The 21,275-nt window shown below is 31.2% G+C and overlaps 5 protein-coding genes across 7 annotated transcripts in view; 2 read left to right on the plus strand and 3 right to left on the minus strand.

Moving 5' to 3' along the window:
* Window positions 1–82: 82 nt before the first annotated feature.
* Window positions 83–1,683, minus strand: LOC131853505 (general transcription factor IIF subunit 2). The gene is made up of 4 exons (XM_059204410.1): window positions 1,255–1,683; window positions 847–1,058; window positions 601–726; window positions 83–498 (listed from the first exon to the last, which is right to left on the minus strand). The coding sequence occupies exons 1-4, from the start codon at window positions 1,559–1,561 to the stop codon at window positions 328–330; spliced, it is 816 nt and encodes a 271-aa protein (XP_059060393.1). The 5' UTR covers window positions 1,562–1,683; the 3' UTR covers window positions 83–327.
* A 309-nt stretch (window positions 1,684–1,992) lies between these two features.
* LOC131853537 (uncharacterized) lies at window positions 1,993–9,786 on the plus strand. Of its 2 annotated transcripts, XM_059204452.1 has the most exons (7): window positions 1,993–2,424; window positions 2,646–2,851; window positions 3,522–3,750; window positions 5,804–5,985; window positions 6,468–6,606; window positions 6,760–6,890; window positions 6,985–9,786. In XM_059204452.1, exons 1-7 carry the CDS (start codon window positions 2,383–2,385, stop codon window positions 9,284–9,286), a joined length of 3,231 nt encoding a protein of 1,076 aa, XP_059060435.1. In that variant the 5' UTR covers window positions 1,993–2,382; the 3' UTR covers window positions 9,287–9,786. The 2 variants fall into 2 exon arrangements, with proteins under 2 accessions (XP_059060435.1, XP_059060436.1); XM_059204453.1 differs by lacking the exon at window positions 1,993–2,424 and having other exon boundaries at window positions 2,778–2,851; window positions 3,586–3,750.
* A 2,531-nt stretch (window positions 9,787–12,317) lies between these two features.
* Window positions 12,318–16,529, minus strand: LOC131853557 (growth hormone-inducible transmembrane protein-like). 2 transcript variants are annotated; one of them, XM_059204479.1, is made up of 8 exons: window positions 16,378–16,529; window positions 15,986–16,183; window positions 15,645–15,750; window positions 14,703–14,844; window positions 14,175–14,350; window positions 13,613–13,773; window positions 13,253–13,385; window positions 12,318–12,650 (listed from the first exon to the last, which is right to left on the minus strand). In XM_059204479.1, exons 2-8 carry the CDS (start codon window positions 16,173–16,175, stop codon window positions 12,563–12,565), a joined length of 996 nt encoding a protein of 331 aa, XP_059060462.1. In that variant the 5' UTR covers window positions 16,176–16,183; window positions 16,378–16,529; the 3' UTR covers window positions 12,318–12,562. The 2 variants fall into 2 exon arrangements, with proteins under 2 accessions (XP_059060462.1, XP_059060461.1); XM_059204478.1 differs by having other exon boundaries at window positions 16,353–16,529.
* A 213-nt stretch (window positions 16,530–16,742) lies between these two features.
* On the plus strand, window positions 16,743–20,838 carry LOC131853586 (nucleolar complex protein 2 homolog). Its single transcript, XM_059204526.1, has 6 exons — window positions 16,743–16,885; window positions 16,962–17,164; window positions 17,838–18,024; window positions 18,190–19,019; window positions 19,102–19,317; window positions 20,306–20,838. The coding sequence occupies exons 1-6, from the start codon at window positions 16,864–16,866 to the stop codon at window positions 20,834–20,836; spliced, it is 1,989 nt and encodes a 662-aa protein (XP_059060509.1). The 5' UTR covers window positions 16,743–16,863; the 3' UTR covers window positions 20,837–20,838.
* A 160-nt stretch (window positions 20,839–20,998) lies between these two features.
* The window catches only part of LOC131853647 (hydrocephalus-inducing protein homolog), a 39,547-nt gene continuing 39,270 nt past the window's right edge, over window positions 20,999–21,275 (minus strand). Inside the window, exon 80 of the mRNA XM_059204621.1 lies at window positions 20,999–21,139. Coding sequence (XP_059060604.1) covers window positions 20,999–21,139 — 141 coding nt within the window. The remainder of the gene's footprint in view (window positions 21,140–21,275) is intronic.

A 21,275-nucleotide genomic window follows, 5' to 3' on the forward strand; every position in this document is an offset into this window, starting at 1 on the left:
TAATTTGTATATATATTTTAAATTTAGCATTAGAAATATTACTTAGAATTAAATGTCAATAAATAAAGCATTATGTGCAAGGGTATTTCATTTATTCTAATTAAAATAAATAAAACATTAGCCATGTCAATATAACTATACTTTCAGTTCCAAATAATTACATACTTACAGTCTTGTATATAATTTTGCAAATGAGAATTTTAAATTCAGAGATTCATAAAATTCTCAATGCACAGGGAAGTAGTACACAGTATCAACATTTGATTTGTACATAAAAACAGTGTTGTAAAAACTGTATACTACATAGAACAAGATATAAATGTCCACTCAGTCACTGTCCGAACTATTCTTTTCGTCCTTTGGTTCAATGGGGACATCTTGTTTATAATGTCTATATTCAGGTTTCAACTCCCACATATTCTTATGTGGATTCTTCAAGTTATAATTGCAGACTTCCTTCAGAATTTCCTTCAAGTATACTATAGGCTGTTTTGTTATCTGAAACAAAAATAGTGTTAAATAATTGTTAAGAAAACATTTAAAAATAATAATATTTAAAATTATTATTATTGCAAGCAATTATAAAGAATAAGTTCACACCTTCTGTAAATCTTTGATATTATAATACTGATGTTTTTCAAATGCAGCAAATAACATGTTGAGTACTGCATCTTTGTCGTCACGAGCTTTCTTGCCTTCAGCCTTTTTCTTCTCTTGATACTCAATCTGTAATACCATTACCTCTGTATTATTAATGTATTAAAATCAAATAAATCTAGAAAATTATTATTAAATACTTTTAATTGAATTAGTTTAATTTTAAATTCTGGTGAATATTCTACTTACATTATGTTTATGGTCAGAGATTGGCTTGAAGTTCTGTACAATTCTATCCAATTGCTGAACCTGCCGCTGAGGCATAGATGCTTTTCTGATAGATTCAGATTTCAATCTATAATATGTGGGATCAGCATATGGTCTACATTCTAATTTTTGTACAATCCTACCCTCCATGTAAAGCTTCTCTGATTCAGGTATAACAGCATCTGTGTTTGATGCTGTAATAATAATGAGTAATATAATAAATTAACTAAATACACTAATAAAATACAACACCATTAGATTCCCTCAAAAAAACAAGAATCATGAATCAAATAATAAAACAGAATACAGTTCTAAATTTAAATATTGCTCTAACATAATATTCATTTTTAATTAACAGATTACATTACTAATATATAAAACATCACTCACGCACAACATGAGAAAATACACCTAAAGATTGTCTTGTTACATTGGACACGTCAAGGCGATGTTCCTTAGGTATATTCTGTTCTCCAGGATCTTTAAGACATAAAACTGCCTCCGACAGTGATAGCTGAACCTGTGCCTTCTGTCCCGGCACGCGAGAAATTTTCAACTTCCCAACTTCGATATTTCCCGAAGCTTTATCCCATTTATTTGCTATGTATTTTGGTACCTTCACTAACCATACACCTCTGCCTGTATTCGACAAATCTAATTCACGATCAATATGAGGCACATTATTAGTATTATTCATGATAATAGAAATTTAATTAAACTAGCTTTAATTACAATCAAAGCGTTACTATTATTATTAAGTTATTGTTATATTTATTGAAATAAAAATAACTATTTTATATACGATATGATATCACAGAAAAAAATTCTAAGACTGACAGTATTATTGAGTCACACTGACAGTGACGTTTTAAATATCAGTTCAAACAGAAATTTGAATTTTAGCTATGAATATGTTATATGCAAAGTCAAAATTCATCTTATGTTGCTGTAATTATTCAAAATATATTATATCGATTTTGTTTCCAAATAATTCTGAATTTCTCTTGATTGCGAATAGTCAAATCTTACAAAAAATGAAAACAAAACTTGAACTTGAATTTAATACTCTGTGAAAACATTTATTCAATCCATATGCACAGAACAATGTTCAAAATGTCAAATATCTAGGTTGTCTTGTCTGACTCTACCTGTAATTGTAACTTAATGTGAAATAATTGTTTAAAGTATATGGGAAATTGTTAATTCTTCATTCTTATTTTAATGGCCATTTCATTTCGTACGATTCCGCCAGCGTACTTCACTTCATTCCTTTATAATTGTGATTCATTCGTCTTGCATAGTTTCGGTCATAGTGTTCAGTGGTTTCATTTCGTTGGTCACTTAAACCGATTGAAATTTATTGTCCCGAAGTTAATCAACTCCCGTTATTTTAAATGATATGTGGGTTTTGTTCGTTTTAGTCTACATGAATTTATTATTAGATATTCAATTCAGTATCTCTTACAACTCCAACTAAGCTATTTTTTATGAAGCAAGGCAACTACATAAACAGTAGTGATGTTCGGTTACAGTAAAGAAGCAGTTAGAGTGAAAGTCAAGGTTTGTATTGTTCTAAATAAAGACTAATACGAAAATGTTTCATCTATTGTATTCTAATTTAAGTTAATGGTTATCTGTCTCTAGATATTATTTTAATTAAATAATAATTAATAATTCTATGGAAATTCCAACTATGAAAATAAATAAGTGGAGGTGACGATTCTCTAGAAAATGTATGTAAAAATGTATAAATGTGATAATATTTATTTTGTTTTCTATAGAAGTGTGAAGGCAAGCTACAGCCAGAACTGAGGAAGTTTTCAGTAGACCCCCAAATAACTTCACTGGAAGTATTGCAAAGTATTTTGGTGAAAGCATTTGATATCAAATCCGATTTCACTCTATCATATAGAAGTGTAGATGACTATGGCCAGGAGATATTTCTACCCCTCCTCTCTGATTGGGATTTGGATGCAGCATTTCTTAAGTGAGTCAATATTTTGTTATCAAATTAAACATAAAATTTCCTTACACTCATAAAGACAGAGTGCAAGCTTTGTGTTTGTAAATATTAATGTAAGACCTGTGCACCTCTTTGTAAATTCCTTAATAATTATGTTATTACAAATGGATGTAGTCTACGTGATACCTAATATGTATCTAGAAGCTATGGAAAAGTGGAGCCTGGCACAAGCAGTATGCTTAAAAGGAGCCTTCAACAATTATATAGAACTTACTAACTAACCTGTTTCACAAATAAAGAATTTTGTATTTATTTGGGTAACAGTTATTTTTATTAATTTTGAATTATTTATTCATGCAATGGCAGTCAGAGTAGTAAAATATTATTTCTTGCACTACATATTCCTATTTAAGAAAAAAATATTAAACATTTTATGGCAATGTGTTCAAGATGTAAATGCTTTATGGTCCGCAAGGACAATATTATGAAATTAATAAAATCAAATCATTAACTTCTCATACTGTCTATATAATTCTACTAGGAAATAATATATAAAAATAGGAATAACTTCATACAAATAAAAATTTGTATGAAGTTATTCCTGAATTTATAATAAATATTTAATTAATAATATACATATAAAATAAATATACGGAATTCTTTTGTATTGTTACCAAGTTGTTTGACATTGCAGGGCACATAACATAGCTCTAACTCAAAGATGTGAACCATGTGTCCAATTAAAAGTCGATATGAAGCCATTTTCAGAAGCTTCAGAGGACTGGGAACCCCCAAATGTGAACCCAACTGTGCCTATGATAAATCAGAACATCAGAGATCAGAATCCGACAGTGGCACCCCCTGTGCAACAACCAGAGAAACAAGATATACAGACTGGCTTTCAAGGCTTAATCATGAACCAGGTTAATTCACTTATTATTTTATTTGTTTATTAAAACTTTAATGCACAAATACACAAATAAAGGTGCATATGGAGGACTTGATACCTTGAGGCATTTTCTCACAGTCAACCATAGGGCAAACAGAGATTCATGTGGGTGGTGCATCATCAATTATATACTTACATATAATACTTAATACTTACACAAATTAATCAATCATTACACATATTATATGTATTATTAATCCTTTAAAATTTATATGTAATAAAATAATTAAATAAATAATTTGCTACTTATAATTGATAAGTAACTTATTATCATCCATTACAAAGTATTTTAAGTGTTTACATACAGCACTTGCTATTGACAGAAAATTAATCCCCACACACTAGAACCTGAGTGATCTTGGACAGTGCAGTTTCAGAGATCTTAGATTGTGGAATGATTTACTTGCCAAGGTTTTCTCTAGATACTACTACATGGGGTTTTTCAATGAGTGTATTAAGATTTCTTAATGGTTGGTAATGTGCATGTGACACCCCTAGTATTTCAGGCTTCCATAGGCTATGGTAACAATTTACCATTAAATGGGCCCTATGCTTGATTCTATACAACATTCTATACAAGACAATATTCTATACATATGAAGGTTCTATACAATCTAATAAAAAATATGTACTTTTTATATACAATAAAGCTGTCATTATTGTATATAAAAAGTACATATTATTTATTAGATTGTATAGAACCTTCATATGAAATTTCATTATTGCTTATCTTAAATAATCAATTGCCAGTTGATTTCCTTTACCAATGTATTTCCCATTTTACCAATGCATGATAGAGCATATACAAAAATGGGCAATATGGTGTACAGTTCATTAATCTGTGGTGGATATAGACTTTGTACAAAGTCCTATGTGTAGATGGATGGTATACCAGCTTGCTTTTTAAATTGTATTTCAGTTCAATTCTGAGATACGGTAGTGAACCTACAAGGCATGCAGACCTCATGCTGGTGTTATGTTGTGCTGTACATGTTTGAAAACGATGGTTATCACTTATAAGGCCAGAATGGCTGTCAGCTTGTTAAACCATTCCAATTACATGAATAAAATTCAGTTAAAAACAAGTGTAATATTTATTCCACTATGAATTCCATATTTTAATGAAATTAGAACAATAATCTAATATATAAAATTCTCGTGTCACAGGTTTCGTATGTATACTCCTCCTAAACGGCTTGACCGATTTTGATGAAATTTTATGTATCTGAGCATAGGTTTATAGAATAGAATAGAATAGAAAATCATTTATTCAAATAAACTTAATTTAAGCACTTTTGAATAGTCATAACAATTTGTTTTTTATCTACCACTCGTTCGGAAAGCTGTCTCATCACAAGAAGAACGAGCAAGAAACTTGTGTGTTGCTCTTTTAAATAATCCTTGTAAGTTTACATTTACAAGTCGAAACGTGTGAATACAAACTACCAACAAGCACAAATTTTTGGGTCAAATACAAATATGTATGTATATGTAATATAATAAAACTTAGTTGTTCACGAACAGTTTGACAGATGGCCGGTATTACCACTATTTGTAATGTCGATTTTTGCAAGTAATACACCACTAAACTGTAACACAAACAACAATCGACACTAATTACACTATTAGATCACTAATAACAATATTGAAATTATAATATTTGTATGATAAACAATTAAAATTTATTTATTATTACGGCCAGCTGAAAATGACAATTGTCGTCGGTGTTGCCAGTCGAAGAAAAAAAAAAAAAAATATAAATAATTTTTCTACCCTTAAGTGTTAGAGTGGCTCACCACAATTTTTTTTTTACTATTATAATTGCATTAAAAAATACATACAACCCTAAATTTTCACTCTTCTATCACCAACTCCTATTTTTTAATAGCGACATTAATTTATATGGCAAAATAACGCCGGGTCAACTAGTAATACTAAATAATATAAAAATTATAGCCACATTTAAAAATGTTGAGTACTAATGCTAATTATAATGTATCTAATATGATAATACTTACTATGTTTAGGTTGAAAAAACATTTAACATGGTATCAAGAGCGCTCAATTTATACGAAGATCCTAATACGCCTCCACGCGCGCCGCTTTGTGACATTGAATTCAGAGCTTTCCTAGATACAGTTGGACAAATAAACAACCCTGCTAAACTCCGCGAGGTCATCTACTGCGGTGGTATAGAACCCAGTCTCAGGTAAATATACAAAAAACAACAATTTCTATATAAATTTTGGTTATTGACTTTTCTCAGGAAGTTTTCAAATATAGTATAAACTGTACATACCATGTTTCAATAAACTGAGTTGAGTTTTAGACTCTCTGGTGTATATAATAATATGTTATATTAAAAAGTATAAACATATTAGATAAAAACAATATTGATTTTAGTCACAATTTTTTTTTTTCTATTCTATGAAATTAACAAAAATAATAGTTATCGATGATAATAAAATTAATCGTTGTGTCAATATTTAAAATGGATTCTATAAGAACACTGAATGGGGGTACCCATTCAGTGTTCATAAGATGAACGATCAAAGTTGTAGTTTACACTGTTCCTAAATTATTGTTATAATATTACTCCAAGATATAGCGTTTTATTATATTAAGCAGGACCATTCAACATTTTCCCTTACACCCACTTGTCTTAATATAATTAAAGTATAATTCTTTTAGAAAAGTTGTCTGGAAACATATTCTTAATGTTTATCCTGATGGCATGACTGGAAAAGAAAGAATGGATTATATAAAAAAGAAAGCCAATGAGTATTACAGTCTTAGAGCTCGCTGGAAAGACTGTATTCAAAAAGGAATGGTAAGCGATATAAAAATTGTAACGTCGTAATATGCTCTTATTATAATTGAAACTTTTTTGCTATTTTTATTATTTATCATGCAATGAAAATACATTCTAAACTTATTATATTGACTGATTATAAAAATATATAACTACTTATATTGGTTTAAGGTAAATGCTGATCTGGCTTATGTAACCGGAATGGTTCGTAAAGATGTTCTACGGACAGATAGACACCACAACTTTTATGCCGGTAGTGATGACAATCAAAATATTGCGTCTCTCTTCAATATACTAACAACGTGAGTATTCTCTTAGTAGCACTGTCTTGTCTTGACAGTGATATTATATTAGCTTTTACTGCATACTGCAATCGTATTTATCGTTTATTTTCAGATATGCATTAAACCATCCCACAGTAAGCTACTGTCAAGGTATGTCAGATCTCGCTTCGCCTTTATTAGTGACAATGGGTGATGAAGCCCACGCATATATTTGTTTATGTGCTCTTATGACTCGTTTGTATCCTAACTTTTTATTGGATGGAGAAGCTATGACTTTAAAATTCACTCATCTAACTGAATCACTTCAAGTGTATGATCCTGACTTCTATAATTATTTAAAATCACAACAAGCGGACGATTTATTGTTTTGCTATAGATGGCTACTATTAGAAATGAAACGTGAATTTGCTTTTGATGACGCACTTAGGATGCTCGAAGTTTTATGGGCTTCGTTACCACAAAAGACTCCTGCTGCCGAACTGTCTCTAAAAGAAAGAGATTTCGATCCTACACTAGACGTCGATGATAATCCTCCGCCCGCTAGTCCATTGATCAAAGCACCACGAGAAAATGCTTATACCAAAGTATGTGCGATAAGACGTCAAAGTTCCAGTTTTAGTTTAGCTAATGTAAAAGCACCGAAACTAGCTACATGCAAACAAATGAACCACAGCCTAGACGAAAATGCAACTCGAAAAATTCTCACAAATTCATCACTTAAACATGCTAAAGAATTCCAGAGTCTAGATGATGCCGCTTTAACAGAAAAATCGAAATTAGATAGATATGAAAATAGTTGCGATAAAAATAAAGAAAACATTGTAGCAAAGGACACTAAACTTCATTTACGTCAATCTATGAAAAGTGTACCTGAAGATGGCAAAGCCCCAGAATCGCAAGAGCTCACCACAATAGACTGTACAAATACAGGTAATTTAACAAATGGCATATCACATGCTAACATTAAAGGTACACCATTAGGAAGCCAAGTAAGATTATTACGAGATAAAATATCTGTTCATAACAATAAATTTTCCTGTTCGTTAGATAAATTAGATGATTCTTCTGATACATCTAATCGCCCAAAAGTAAAAATGATAAAAAACCTGAACGAGTTCCTCAATTTTGCTACTGGAAGCAAACCTATTATTAAAGAAAAGATACACAGAACTCATTCTGCTTTAGAAAATAACTCCTTAGGGCATCCTAAAATAACATTGACGAAAACGTCTTTTGAGGAAAATGACTTATTATCAATGACTGTAAAGGATTTTAAACCAAATATGTTAAATAAAAGTATCTACTGCGACCCAAATGATGGCAGCAGCCCAGATGATTCACAAGAATACTATCCCATGACTACATCGATGACAAGAGAATTAAGACTAGAGTTGGAGCACTTGGATCGTCAAGTATTTGGTCCATTCTATGTTAACCGATGCAGTATGATATATGATTCTCCTTCTGATTCTACTAGCTCAGATGAAAAAAACACCAATGATTACACGGAAGTAAACAAAAGTAAATTAGCAACCGATACTTTGGAAACAAATACCGAACCCACTGAATTAATAGAATCGACAAAAAAATCTCCCTTACTGGAGACAATAAAATCAAATGCCAGAAGTGTGGAAGATATTTATTTATGGGAAAATCCTTTGCATAGGAACACTTCAACAACTCGCACAACAGCAAGTTGTCCACAAACTCCGGATGAACAAGCAGATCTAGAATTTGATGGTGATACTGGTGAAATATTTGAAGAACATTCTGGAAAAAAATCGATAACCCCAATTAGATTACTGAGAAAAAATCAATCATTGGAACCCCAAGATTTATGTAAAGAAACTAAACATTCCAATACGCATTCCAGTGAATCGGATTCTTCTGATAAAACTCTACCAGATACATCTGACAGAGCACTCTCAAAAGTCCAACAAGAAACGGCCAGTTCTTCGAGATCACAGAAGTTCTTTTCAAGTATGTCACAGGAACTGGAAAATGCAAAAAGAAATTGCGAATCTCTACTAAATGCGAAACAATCAAATTTACACAGTGTTGCATCAACAATAAATAATTTCCAAAAGAAATATGAAGCCCTAAAACCACCACAAAAAAATGTCACTGTAAATTCCAGCAATAATGAGAATATACCCAAATTTACGATCAGCAGTCTTCCTCCACCTACAGTATTTGGGGGAGGAAATCCTTTTCTAATGTTTCTTTGTTTAACTGTGCTATTACAACATAGAGATTACATTATGAGGAACCGTATGGACTATAATGAGTTAGCAATGCATTTTGACAAAATGGTTAGAAAGCATAATGTAAACAGGGTACTGAACCAAGCGCGACAGATGTTTGCTATTTACATGAAACAACAAGCTCATAAGACTGGAGATGTGACTACTTGAGTTACTAAGTAATTATATAAGCTGTTGAGATCTCCTATAATAATTTAATTGCTCATAAGACTCTATTTTAATAGGTAGTTAACTATTCAATTTGTGTATAAAACCAGTAGAATAAGTGCATATTACTGTAACAAAAAAAAACTTTTTAAAACATTCTCCCTTTATCAGATGTTGATTGTTCATAAACTTATTAAAACATTCATACCTAATTCTTGAAGCAATACTTTTGATTGAACTCGATTAGCAACTCGTTATTTATATTCTTTAATTGCCTTGAGACGAACGCGCGATAAAGTGCGTAATTACGGGACACAGGAACTCTCTACTTAAACAAAAATGCCAATATGCCGTCTGTTCCATGAGACTTATTGGCATCAAGAAATAGTGACTCCCACTAGACTCTACCTAGTGTTATAACATTCTACTTTAGGCAGTTATAACTGCCCAAAGTAGAATTTGAGGCAAAAATAGTGCACACTAGATCAATTCGGTTGGCTTACTTGTATGATAAATTTAACCACGGCCTTTTTTAAGTATAAGCAGAATTGGAATAAAACATTTTATGTCTACAACTACACAACAACATTGTATGCATAGTCCCAAAAATTTTAATTTAATTAATTAATTCAATATTTTACTCCAAAGAACTGTATTTCTATAACTTATTTGAAATGTGATATTTATTTTATAATTAGATAACTAAAAATAGCTTTATTTTTATAAGAAGTCCTATTTTTCATATTTAGTTATTAATTCAAATCACAACAAATTATGTAGATGCATATAAGGGTTACTGCACGTACTACGTTTTGAAACAAATGGCTAGTTTTAATAATACGAATAATTATTTTATATTAATTAATATAAATAACATGATTTATAAAAAAATATAAATGTATGCTCTTGTGTTTTGACTTAGTAAGACCAGGGGCCAGTAGCAAATTCTTTAAGGAGCCCTTAATTTTGATTCTAGTCTGATTTGACCAATTTGGACTAGTGGCAACTTTGTGTGTGGCAACAGTTTTTGTTAATTCCCAGCGACAAGAGTACATTTTGAAAATAGTTTTATTTCTTCTAGCGAGGGGGCCGTAGAATTTTCTACTACTACTGCTAAACTAATCCATTACAAGGATACAAATTAAATTAACTAAATTCAATTATTATATTATTATTATTATTTGAGTTTAATTAGTAGCGGGAACTGTTCTAAAAATATAGTGACAAGATGGGCTCTAACAGAGAAAGTTGAATAAAAGCTTGTAAAATTTCGTTATGCAATATATTTACTATTATATTAAATTAAACTATACTATTACTATATTATATTATACTACATCGTTCGCATGCTTTACACACTTGTCACAAAAATGCTAAGCGAATAAAGAATGTTTACATTTTTTTTATACAACAATAATTTATACTATTAATAAGGTCGATCTCAAATACATATATTAAAGATATTATTATACATATTTTACAGAGCACTTAAAAATACTTTTTAGTTTTTGAATATGTAACATTCTATCCAATTTACATCACGTCTACCAAATTCTATCATCTCAAGGGATTGCACCGATATGGATTTATACAAAGGATATTTCCAATGGGATATATATTGCAAATATAATCACATACTGTATATGAAGTTGTGAATGGCGTTTTGTGATGTATAAAAAATATATGTTTTTGCAAATCTTCATAAGAGGACAAACGTCCTTAAACATCTTACCATATCTGTGGTTAAATGTATCCACTATGAATAGGCATTTACTTCTGCGTGCAATTCCAATGCGACAAAGTTCTTAGTACACAAAAAATCTGAATTAATAGCCATGCCTAAAATGCCCTCTTATTTTACCAACAATTTGTTGATATTTCATGGGATATGCGAGATATGAGTATACGGTTAGAATAGAAACAGTGGACTACTTACATTAATATTTGATCAATAATTTACGGCATTGAAGTCAAAATTAAAATTTACACTTTAGCAAATAACATATGACTCCATTGCCAACAGTGCAGAGGGTTAAAAGTCGAGTGTCTACGCAATTATACGTGGAAACTATTGTGATTACTTCCTGGTGAATTGATGGAATAACACACTTCATTTCATACTTCACTAACATAAAATTACAGTTGGAATCATCATATTATCATCCCGGTATGGTGAATTTCGAAGTTAATCGAATTCAGCTACAAATATTTCGGCTAACTATAGATAAATAAATTATTTAAAAAAAACATGTGTACTAAGAATCGCGTTGCAGAATATAATATATTAATTTTATAATTATATTTTTCTATCAACTAGAGAATGCAATTATTTAATTAGTTTCCGTCTAGTCCTTTAACTTATTCTTATTGATAAATATACAAAGTTATTATGCGCTAACAATAAGTAAAAGCTTGGCCTATATTGTTCATATAATCATAACGCAATACTTATCTACAACTATATTCAAATCAAGAGTGATTATTAGTTATAAAATGGAATTATTAGGCTGTAAATAAATACAATATTACATAACAGTACATGTCTTTTTATTTTATGCTTATTGTGATTGAAATGACAAATAAGATCGATGGCTCATTAACAATCGTCACTATAAACGTCAATTACTCCTTAAATATTACAATTTCCCGAGCTCCCACACATTTCCATTCTTAAGGGTTATGATGCTAGCTGGTAGCTTCATTATTCAAGGCGTAAGGTGATTGTTAGTAAAGGATCACTGTGGGGCCAGCAGTACCCCACTGCTAGACAATATACCACGTCATATCAGCATCGACTAGTCCCCACTCAGAACAATTCTGGTTAATTTGTTAAGTATATATATATATATATATATATATATATACTTAACAAGTTAACCAGGATTGTTATATATATATGAATGAGCAATAACCTGACTTCGTATTCAATTTACCACCTTGATAACCCCGCCAGCGCATACCTATCGGGGGTTCGAAAGTACTATGCATTTATTTATTTAAAATACACAGGTCGTTTTCAAATGAAACACGAAAATAATCTTGTTAATTTATTAACATCTAAATTTATATTAACAATGAATTTTTGCAAAAAAAAATACTTAACGAAACTTAAAATCTACGCATTAATATCACAAGTCTTACAAATGGGGAAACGACAAGAACCATATTTATGATTTCATTTATCCATGATTTGTTTTATTATCGTTCCAAAAATTCATTACACTAAGGTTTTATTAATTACGGAGCATGTAATATTTGACTAACATTCGAGTTTTTAGTTTATTTCCTTTTATTGCCTCCAGCTCCAGACAGGATCATAGCGATGCGCATAAAAATATTAAGAACGTCTAGATACACCGAAATCGCCCTGTAACAAATAAAATTTGACATAAGTTCTAACAAAGGCAATTTAATGGCCTGAGCCATACAGGTCCATAGTTCTTATAGCTTAAATCTATTAAACATTAACTTAAGATGAATAGAATTACTTTGTAAATTATTGGAATTCACCTACGCGACAGGTTTCGCTCGAAATATAATAATCAATCATATAATCATAATTAATACAATTTTTACCATGTCATCTACAAACTCGAAAATATACATACAACAAAATAAAATTTGATACATATTTCCAATGTACATTTAAATAATAATTTAATCTTGCTCCGGTTAATATATAATCAGACATAACACTGCCTATATATTAACAAAATTATTTTGCCAAAATTAATCGTCTGGAAGAAGTACTTAAGCGCTGTTTTAGTAAGTGTTATTTGACAAAACTTATCTGAAGAATTCACCATATCACACAGCATCGCGTATATAAATGCGTTATAGTGATAGAAACCATGTCTGTCGCATTTAATTGATCTATATATATATATATATATATATATATATATATATATATAATCAGAAATAGGGAAAAAATAAAGTCAATTGTCAAACATAATGAAAATCACTTACGAATTAATTGGATCGTAGGGCTGGAATCCATACATTGGATGCACCTCCGCTCGTTTGATAATCGCTTGTGTGTCGTATAGCAGAAATCCGCTGAATATAATCAGACCTCCATACAAACTTAGAGAATAGAGACCTGAAAAATAACATTGAGATATATATAAGAATAAAATAATGTTGTAATAACTGGGATAGTCAGGTGTACACAAGCAACAGTCGCATTATTAGCATTATGAATAGACCTATTATCACTATTAAAACCTTGGAAACAACTTAGCAAGTTTACAATTTTTATTTCCATTACAACTTTTGTAGAAACGATATTTTAAAAATTATATCATTCTGAAAAAGTCGTTTACTGACCTGCTCCTAGTGCAGATGTGGGTGGTAAAAAAATTCCAGCTAGAGATGCAGCAAACACCGCCCCCAAACCCATGGCGAGAGGCGCTCGCATGTTAAGGAATTCACCTGACGGCGCACAAACGGCAATTGTACTCAAACCACCAACAACACCAGCTGTGTACCTGCAATGTAATTGAATTGATTAAAGTATACGTAAATAAATGACATGTACTTTTTCAGCCACAACCATACGACATTAATAATCAAATGGTAAAGTTGCAAATCTATAGATAATGTCTGCAGCAGTCTATATGGGCTGAATATGAAGACTTATGTTTATCATGATACTCATTCTGTGCAAAATACTTAAAATTAAAAATTACTAGCTCCATGTTTTAAAGTTTGTTTTACTTAAAGTCAATTACAATTAAATACCATAACATTGTATAAATTGAAATTGTTATTCTTTATAGATGTAAGAGTAATCAGTAATAATCTAATGTGTTCAAAATTTCCACAAAGACAATAAACATAACATTTAGCATAACAAATAACAAGGAAAAAAGTGTAAGAATTGACTCACCATGCAGCACGCATAAGTATTGGCCCGCCAAGGAAACATATGGGTGCTATTACAGCTCCCATGATACCTGTGTGAACAATCCATGCTAGTTGCTTAGCTCCAAATCCAGGTTGGTAGTCCATACCACGTACCACCATACCCGAGCCAATCATCAGGCCCATTGTCATTATAATAGACTGCAATTTAGAAAATATTTTTCCTTCTTAACTATTGTTCCACTAACCTATTGATTACACCTATAGCCTTCAGATTACTATTAACCAACCTTCCACTCTACATTTATACAAATTTGTATTGTTTTTAAAATGATGAATTTAAACTTGTTTTTACTCTTTGGTAACTACTCAAAGAAAGCAATAATTGCATAAGTAATGGGCTTGTAAGACCTAATATTGTTGTTAATATAAGAGAAAGTTTTGAAACTAATAATAATGTCCCAAAAGTACAATTAATACCCAAAATTAATTTTAAAAAATATTTTTTGATATTTAGGTATATAGCAATTACTTTATATTATAATTCACTAACCATCCATCCACTGCGCGCCACTAAGTTTAACAGCGCCGGGGTCCTGAAGACAGTCACAGCACTACCAGCGGTAAGTACCAGTGATCCAGCGATGTAGCCATAAGTTGCCTTAATTCTGTCTTTAACATATTGTGGCCACAAACTAAAAAATATAAAACTTAATTATACATGTGTAATTTATTTTATATATTTATACACACAATCACTAACTGAGGCCTTAGGGAAAATGGTCAAATGGGGCTTTTCATTCAGCTAAAAATATCTTATTGGTTCTTAAACTGATTTAACTCATTTTTTAGTAAATTTATTTTTGTTTTTTAATTGAGTGACACTGACTTTTTTTATGAATGTCTCATAAAATGTGTGATGATAGAATAGTAAATCTATAAATCCAACTATGTTAATAGTATTTGATTGCTATAAATGTGAGAGTAATGATTTATTTTCATAACCGTCATTGTTTAAGATATCATCCTAATCTAAATCTTTCTAATCTACACTTTACAAACAAGCAACCATGTTTACATTATTAGCTATCTGTATCACACTGAGTGTATGCATATCAATCATAATACACTATCATAAAATTATTCAATATTTCAACATATTAAACTTTCTTTACACTACCTAAAAAATGTAGATCTATAATATCAGACAAACTTCATTGCATATGGGCAGGCCCATAATACAATGGTAGCCATGACAATGTGTAAACACATGAACCTCATTGGTGTGCGATCATTCTTATCAGGAGATGGTAGCCATAAATAGACTTATTAACTTAATTTATCAAATGCTATTTTTAGAATATTAAATTTCTGGGAAGAAATTATTATCAGAAACTATCTACACAGAACTTAAACTTTTCAAATTATACATGTATTTTTTCTGGCTACTTTTTGCCTTGGAGAGAGAATATGTATATTAATAATGGTCACTTACTGTGCTTCTTGTAATGTGCCAGGTTTGACTCCCGAGCCATAGTAGCACAGAGCTACTAGGCCCACAGCTGAGGCTCCAGCAAGGGCTCCCTTGCCTATGCTGAAAGCTTAAAATAATTAAAAATTAATTAATTATGCAAACCTCAACTTCTATTTGTTAATTAGTCAAATTAAAATACTCTATTATCCATCTAAGTACCAAAATTGATTGATTGTGAATTGTTCAGTATTTTACTTGTATTAATTATTAATACTAAAACATTTAACAAAATTTTGAAACGTAAAATCTTCATAAAGATTTCCAACAAGAACACATATAAATATGTAAACAATGAGGCTTACCATTAGGACCAGCTGGTGCCATTAATTTTTCCCAGACGGTGGGCTGTGTTCTGGAAGCAACTCTAGACCGGGGTTCGCGAGCATAGTTTCTAACAGCGTAATTCCTGGGTACAAATTGCTTTGGAACAGGAGTCTTTAGCGTGTGCGTTACATTGAACGCCGATCGAGCCATACACATTCGGGACAACATGATGCAATCTGGTGAAATTTAGATTTAAGAAAATTGTGAGGATTACAAAAGTTACAAATACGTAGTGCACAAAGAAATGGCAGTTAATATAAAAAGATATTCATTATATTCTATGATATTTTTTTCCGTCGTAGTGAATGATGTCAACCGGTAAAATAAAAAACAATGAATGGTTACCTAGAACAATGATTTATGTATTTACATTAATTGATTATACTACTGTAGTAAAAATATTTCGATTGGAAACACCTGATAGCAACACACAAATATAGATTTTATGAAAATTTCGAGAATAATCGACAAAGTGACGACCAATTACTATACTATTATTGCCAAATTGCCATCACAGATTGTTATTAATTTACAGACCATAAATAATATACTATGCTTGGTACAGACCACAGAATGAGTAACCTAGTAGTTATTCTGAGATAGGCTGTATGGTCTCGTACCTTTGCCTATCCACTTGTGGATAAAATATACCACTACTACTAGTTATTCTGAGATAAATTGATAGTTATTTGACATTGACAGCTTCCTTTCTTTGAATAGGTTATTTATGCGAATGGGTATAAAATCATTAATAAACACGTGCGAACTGCTAATGTAGACAAACAAATTGATTACGATAATTTATTACAAAATATATATACGGAAGTTGAAGAACATATATCCAATAAAAATCGAAATGAAACCTTCAGAATCATCAGGTTAGTGCATATGTCATATATAATAAGTTAAATCGCATTGCTTTCCAATTTAATGTTTAACTATTTTTGTTCGTAGATTCGGAGGAGGATTTAAATCCCCAAACTCACAAGAAATCCTTGGAGAAGTTAAAAAAAATTGATCCTGATTTCTATAACTTTCTTGAAGAAAATGATGAAAACTTGTTGAATTTTGATGTGGATTCCGAAGGGGATGATGAAGACGAGTCGGTGCATGTGCCTGGGCCGTTAACTGGTGATAGCGATGAAAGCGATTTTGAGGTATTAATTCTTTTTTATAAGCAGAAATAGTGTAAAGAGATAATGTTAATTTGAAAAAAAATTATGAAATTATTTGTTCCATGTTATAAAATTTTATAATATAATTTTAAATGTTATTAAATAATAACACAGAATTGTTTGATAATATTGGGACATTGAGCCTGAGCAATACCGGAAGCTCAGTGTATTGTTTGCTAAAACAATACACTGAGCTCCTGTTTTTTTTTATTTGGGGATGTGATGCACACACACACTGTTACTCAAGTGTAAGTGTAGATAAGTTTTGTACCTATATTGTACATTGTTAACTGACCAATGTAGTTGTGTATTTACTTTGCATCTTTTTCAAGCTCTAGTTGATAATGTGAAAATTTAATAATGTCTTATAATATTCCTGTAATATTTACAATTTTTTAAGTGCATTTGTTTCTATAAACATGGAACCAACCTATAGCCTTGTGGACCCAGGCTTGGGTCTTCACATAAGCAACATCTCGAATCACCAGTGATGATAGACAGATAATAAGTTATGTTCTCATTATATGGTAATTACAAAGATTCACATAATTCCAATACAAAGACAACTTATCTCTTGAATATATTTAACTTGAAGAACTTATGTATTTATTTATATATTTCATTTTTTTTATCTAATTAATAAAATATAATGCAGGAAGAAAATTCTAAACCAATTAAAGGTAAAATCACTCTCAAACAAGTAAAACAGTGGCAAACAGAACTCCAAAGTGAGGGTAAAATAAAACAAACAACTTTGACTACTGTTATAAAAGCCTTCAATGCAGCCATGTTGAGGGTTACCAGTGAAGATGGTACATCACAAGGGGAATTTAAAGTTGAAGGTATTATGTTTCTTTTATTTATATTACATTTGTGAATTGGCCTAGACATCTGTCATGGCCAATTCACATAATATAAGAGAGGTGAACTTGATAAAATAAATTTGCCTCCCCCTACATTATATATTTAGTAGACAAATTTATTAAATCCTATCTTGTTTATTTCAGGTTCATCAGTTTTCAATGCTGTTATTCAGATGTGTGTACTCTACTTACCGGCTGCTTTAAAAAAATATTTGGGCTTTGAGCAGTCTGGTAAAGATCCTAGAAATTGTAAACACTTTGTAAAAATCAAAGGCCCTTTAATAGCATATTTGAATGACTTATTACAACTTCTTAGTGGAGTTACTTCTGAGAATATACTGACTGTACTATTAAAACATTTACACCAAATGTGTTTCTATGTTGCTTGTTTTGGAAGGATATCTAAGCAATCACTGAAAAAATTGATCATACTTTGGAGTACTGGTGAAGAAACAGTAAGAGTGTTGGCTTTTCTTTGCATTTTAAGGATTACAAGAAATCAACAAACTGCATTACTTGACCGCGTCCTCAAGGCAATGTATATGACATATGTGAAGAATTGCAAGTTCGTCAGTCCATCCACATGGCCTGGAATCAATTTCATGAGAAGGTCCTTAGTAGAGATGTTCACCTTGGACATAAATGTGTCATATCAACATGTTTTCCTATATATCAGGCAACTTGCAATCCATTTAAGGAATGCCATTGTGGTGCAAAAAGTTGAAAACCGCCAAGCAGTATATAATTGGCAATTTATTAATTCATTACACTTATGGGCTGATCTGTTAGGAGCAACATCTATGAAATCGCAATTACAACCATTGATCTACCCACTTGTGATGGTAATAACAAACACTATAAAATTGGTACCCACACATCAATATTATCCTCTAAGATTCCATTGTGTTGAGATTCTAATGAATTTATCTAAAGATTCCAATACATTTATACCAATATTACCATTTATTGTAGAGGTAAGGGTACTATATATTACATTTATTAATTACCTTTGGACTTCATATTATATATATCAATTATATTATGATATTATTTCAGGTGTTGACTTCATATGACTTCAGTAAGAAGCACAAAAAAGTTTCCATGAAACCTATTGACTTCTCATGTATTCTCAGACTTGCCAAGTCTCAACTAGCAGAGAATGGATTCAAGGATGCCGCCATAGAGAGATTATATGGTTTATTGTTGGAGTACACAGCAAATGAATCACACACTATTGCCTTCCCTGATACCACTCTTCTTGCTGTTATGCAGGTTAATTAAATTTCAAATATAATTATTTATAGATAAGATTTCAATGGTTGCCAGAATTTAAATTATCAAGCTATCAATTACATTAAACACTGTTAACAATTTTTAGACACCTTAACTAACCTAACTTATAGACACGAAAGGTCAAATCTAAACAACAGACATTTTTTAAAATTGTTATTTTATATTCTCACAGACCATGACAACGAGAGTTGACAACACCTCTGACTATCCCATCTTTTATGAAAGTATATAGGCTGTTGTTATGATGTGTACTACTGTGGTAATGTTAGAACACAACCCCCATAATTATCCTATATATTTATGTAATAGAAAAAGATACAATGACCTGATAATGGAATGGTGCCATTGACTGCGCTAACGGTTTACGCTAGCGGGTCACAATTAGAAGATAATATGAGTCAGGTCAGGTCATTGAGCCCACCAGTAAACTTATCACGATGGTTTAGCCTGAAACCGCGTGGACATGAACTTGACATGGTACATTGCTAGCAATTAATTAATTAGTCCACTTTACTAACAACGCCATTTTCTCTGCTACTGACTGATATACCTGAAAAACACCACGGACATAAATGCTATCAAGTGACGCCCATGATACAACTCAAGCCATGCCATTCCCCAAATCGGCATTTCTAATGGCATGGCAGTGTAATTAGAGTTAATTACTCCGAATACCGTATCTCACCGTTCAACCAAAACCCAGGTTACTTGATAAGCTGTGGGCTGAAATAGGTGAGACCAAGTTACCCACGCCACGACAACTTTGAGCAGAGTTTACTTCAGTACTAACCTATTGTCGCTTTTATGCCAGTGATGGGACTCAATTGATTACAAACATAACTTGATTTTGTTCCTACACCAATCATATGGGCTAGTCCCACGTAACTACTTCTTAGGCATCTATTTTCATAGTTTTAAACCAAAATTATTATTAAAACTTCGTATATAGCGTAACTATTATTTGCAGATAAAACAATTCTTGAAAAACTGTTCAGTTGCTAATTACACAAAGAAACTAAGACAACTGCTTGAAAAAATAGAAGAAAACGCTAAATTTATTGAGTCTGAAAGGTCAAAAATCAGCTTCTCGTTAAAAGACGAAAAAATGATTGCAGCATGGGAATCTAGTATAAAGACTAAAGGGACACCTTTGTCCATATTCTTTGACAACTGGAATAAGGTAAATAGAATACAAAAACGCAAGAAGATCACTAAAAATGACGAGATAGCTGGAGCTGGAGAGCTGCCAATGATAAAAAGGCCGAAGATTAGTGAAGAAGAAATAACTAATACAAAAATAAAGAAAGGACCATTAGTACTGTTCCCTTCAGATAGTGAGGATGATAAAAACCCGTTGGAAGTAGAAGAAACAAGGAAACAGAAAAAGGTAAAGAAAATTAAGAAGAAAAAGGGTAATAAACAGACATTTGTACAACAAGAAAATAATATAACTGATAATGGCGACATTGTTAACGATTTGAGTGTTAATGATTGGTAAGAAAATATATGAAATATATTTTATACATTGTTTTTTCATTAATAAAATTCCCCTCTTTCTGTTTATGCACACATTTAGATAGATATAAAAATAATAATTCAATCCAATATAATAACATTAATGTATATTAACATATTAAATAGTAACAAAAAAATAACAAGATCAAGGGATTCCTTGAAGAAAATATGTCCAATGAACCTTTGGATCTGCTGGCTCGAAACATTCTATAGTAAGGCACCCAGTTGGTACCTCGGTCCATCCGTACTGTGGTTTCTCGCGCAGATACACGGGAATTTTCAGCTCCTGTCAGGGCAATTATTTTATTTCAATTAATATGTAAAGTATAATATATCTTTTTAAGTGCATGCTACGCAACATCTTCGGAAGTTGTAAACCATTTCAGAGAAGACGTCTAAAGGAATGAGAAAAAGAGATTCTT

Source organism: Achroia grisella, unplaced genomic scaffold, assembly GCF_030625045.1.
Source record: "Achroia grisella isolate CSIRO2021 unplaced genomic scaffold, CSIRO_AGI_Agris_v1 utg903, whole genome shotgun sequence".
NCBI lineage: Eukaryota > Metazoa > Arthropoda > Insecta > Lepidoptera > Pyralidae > Achroia > Achroia grisella.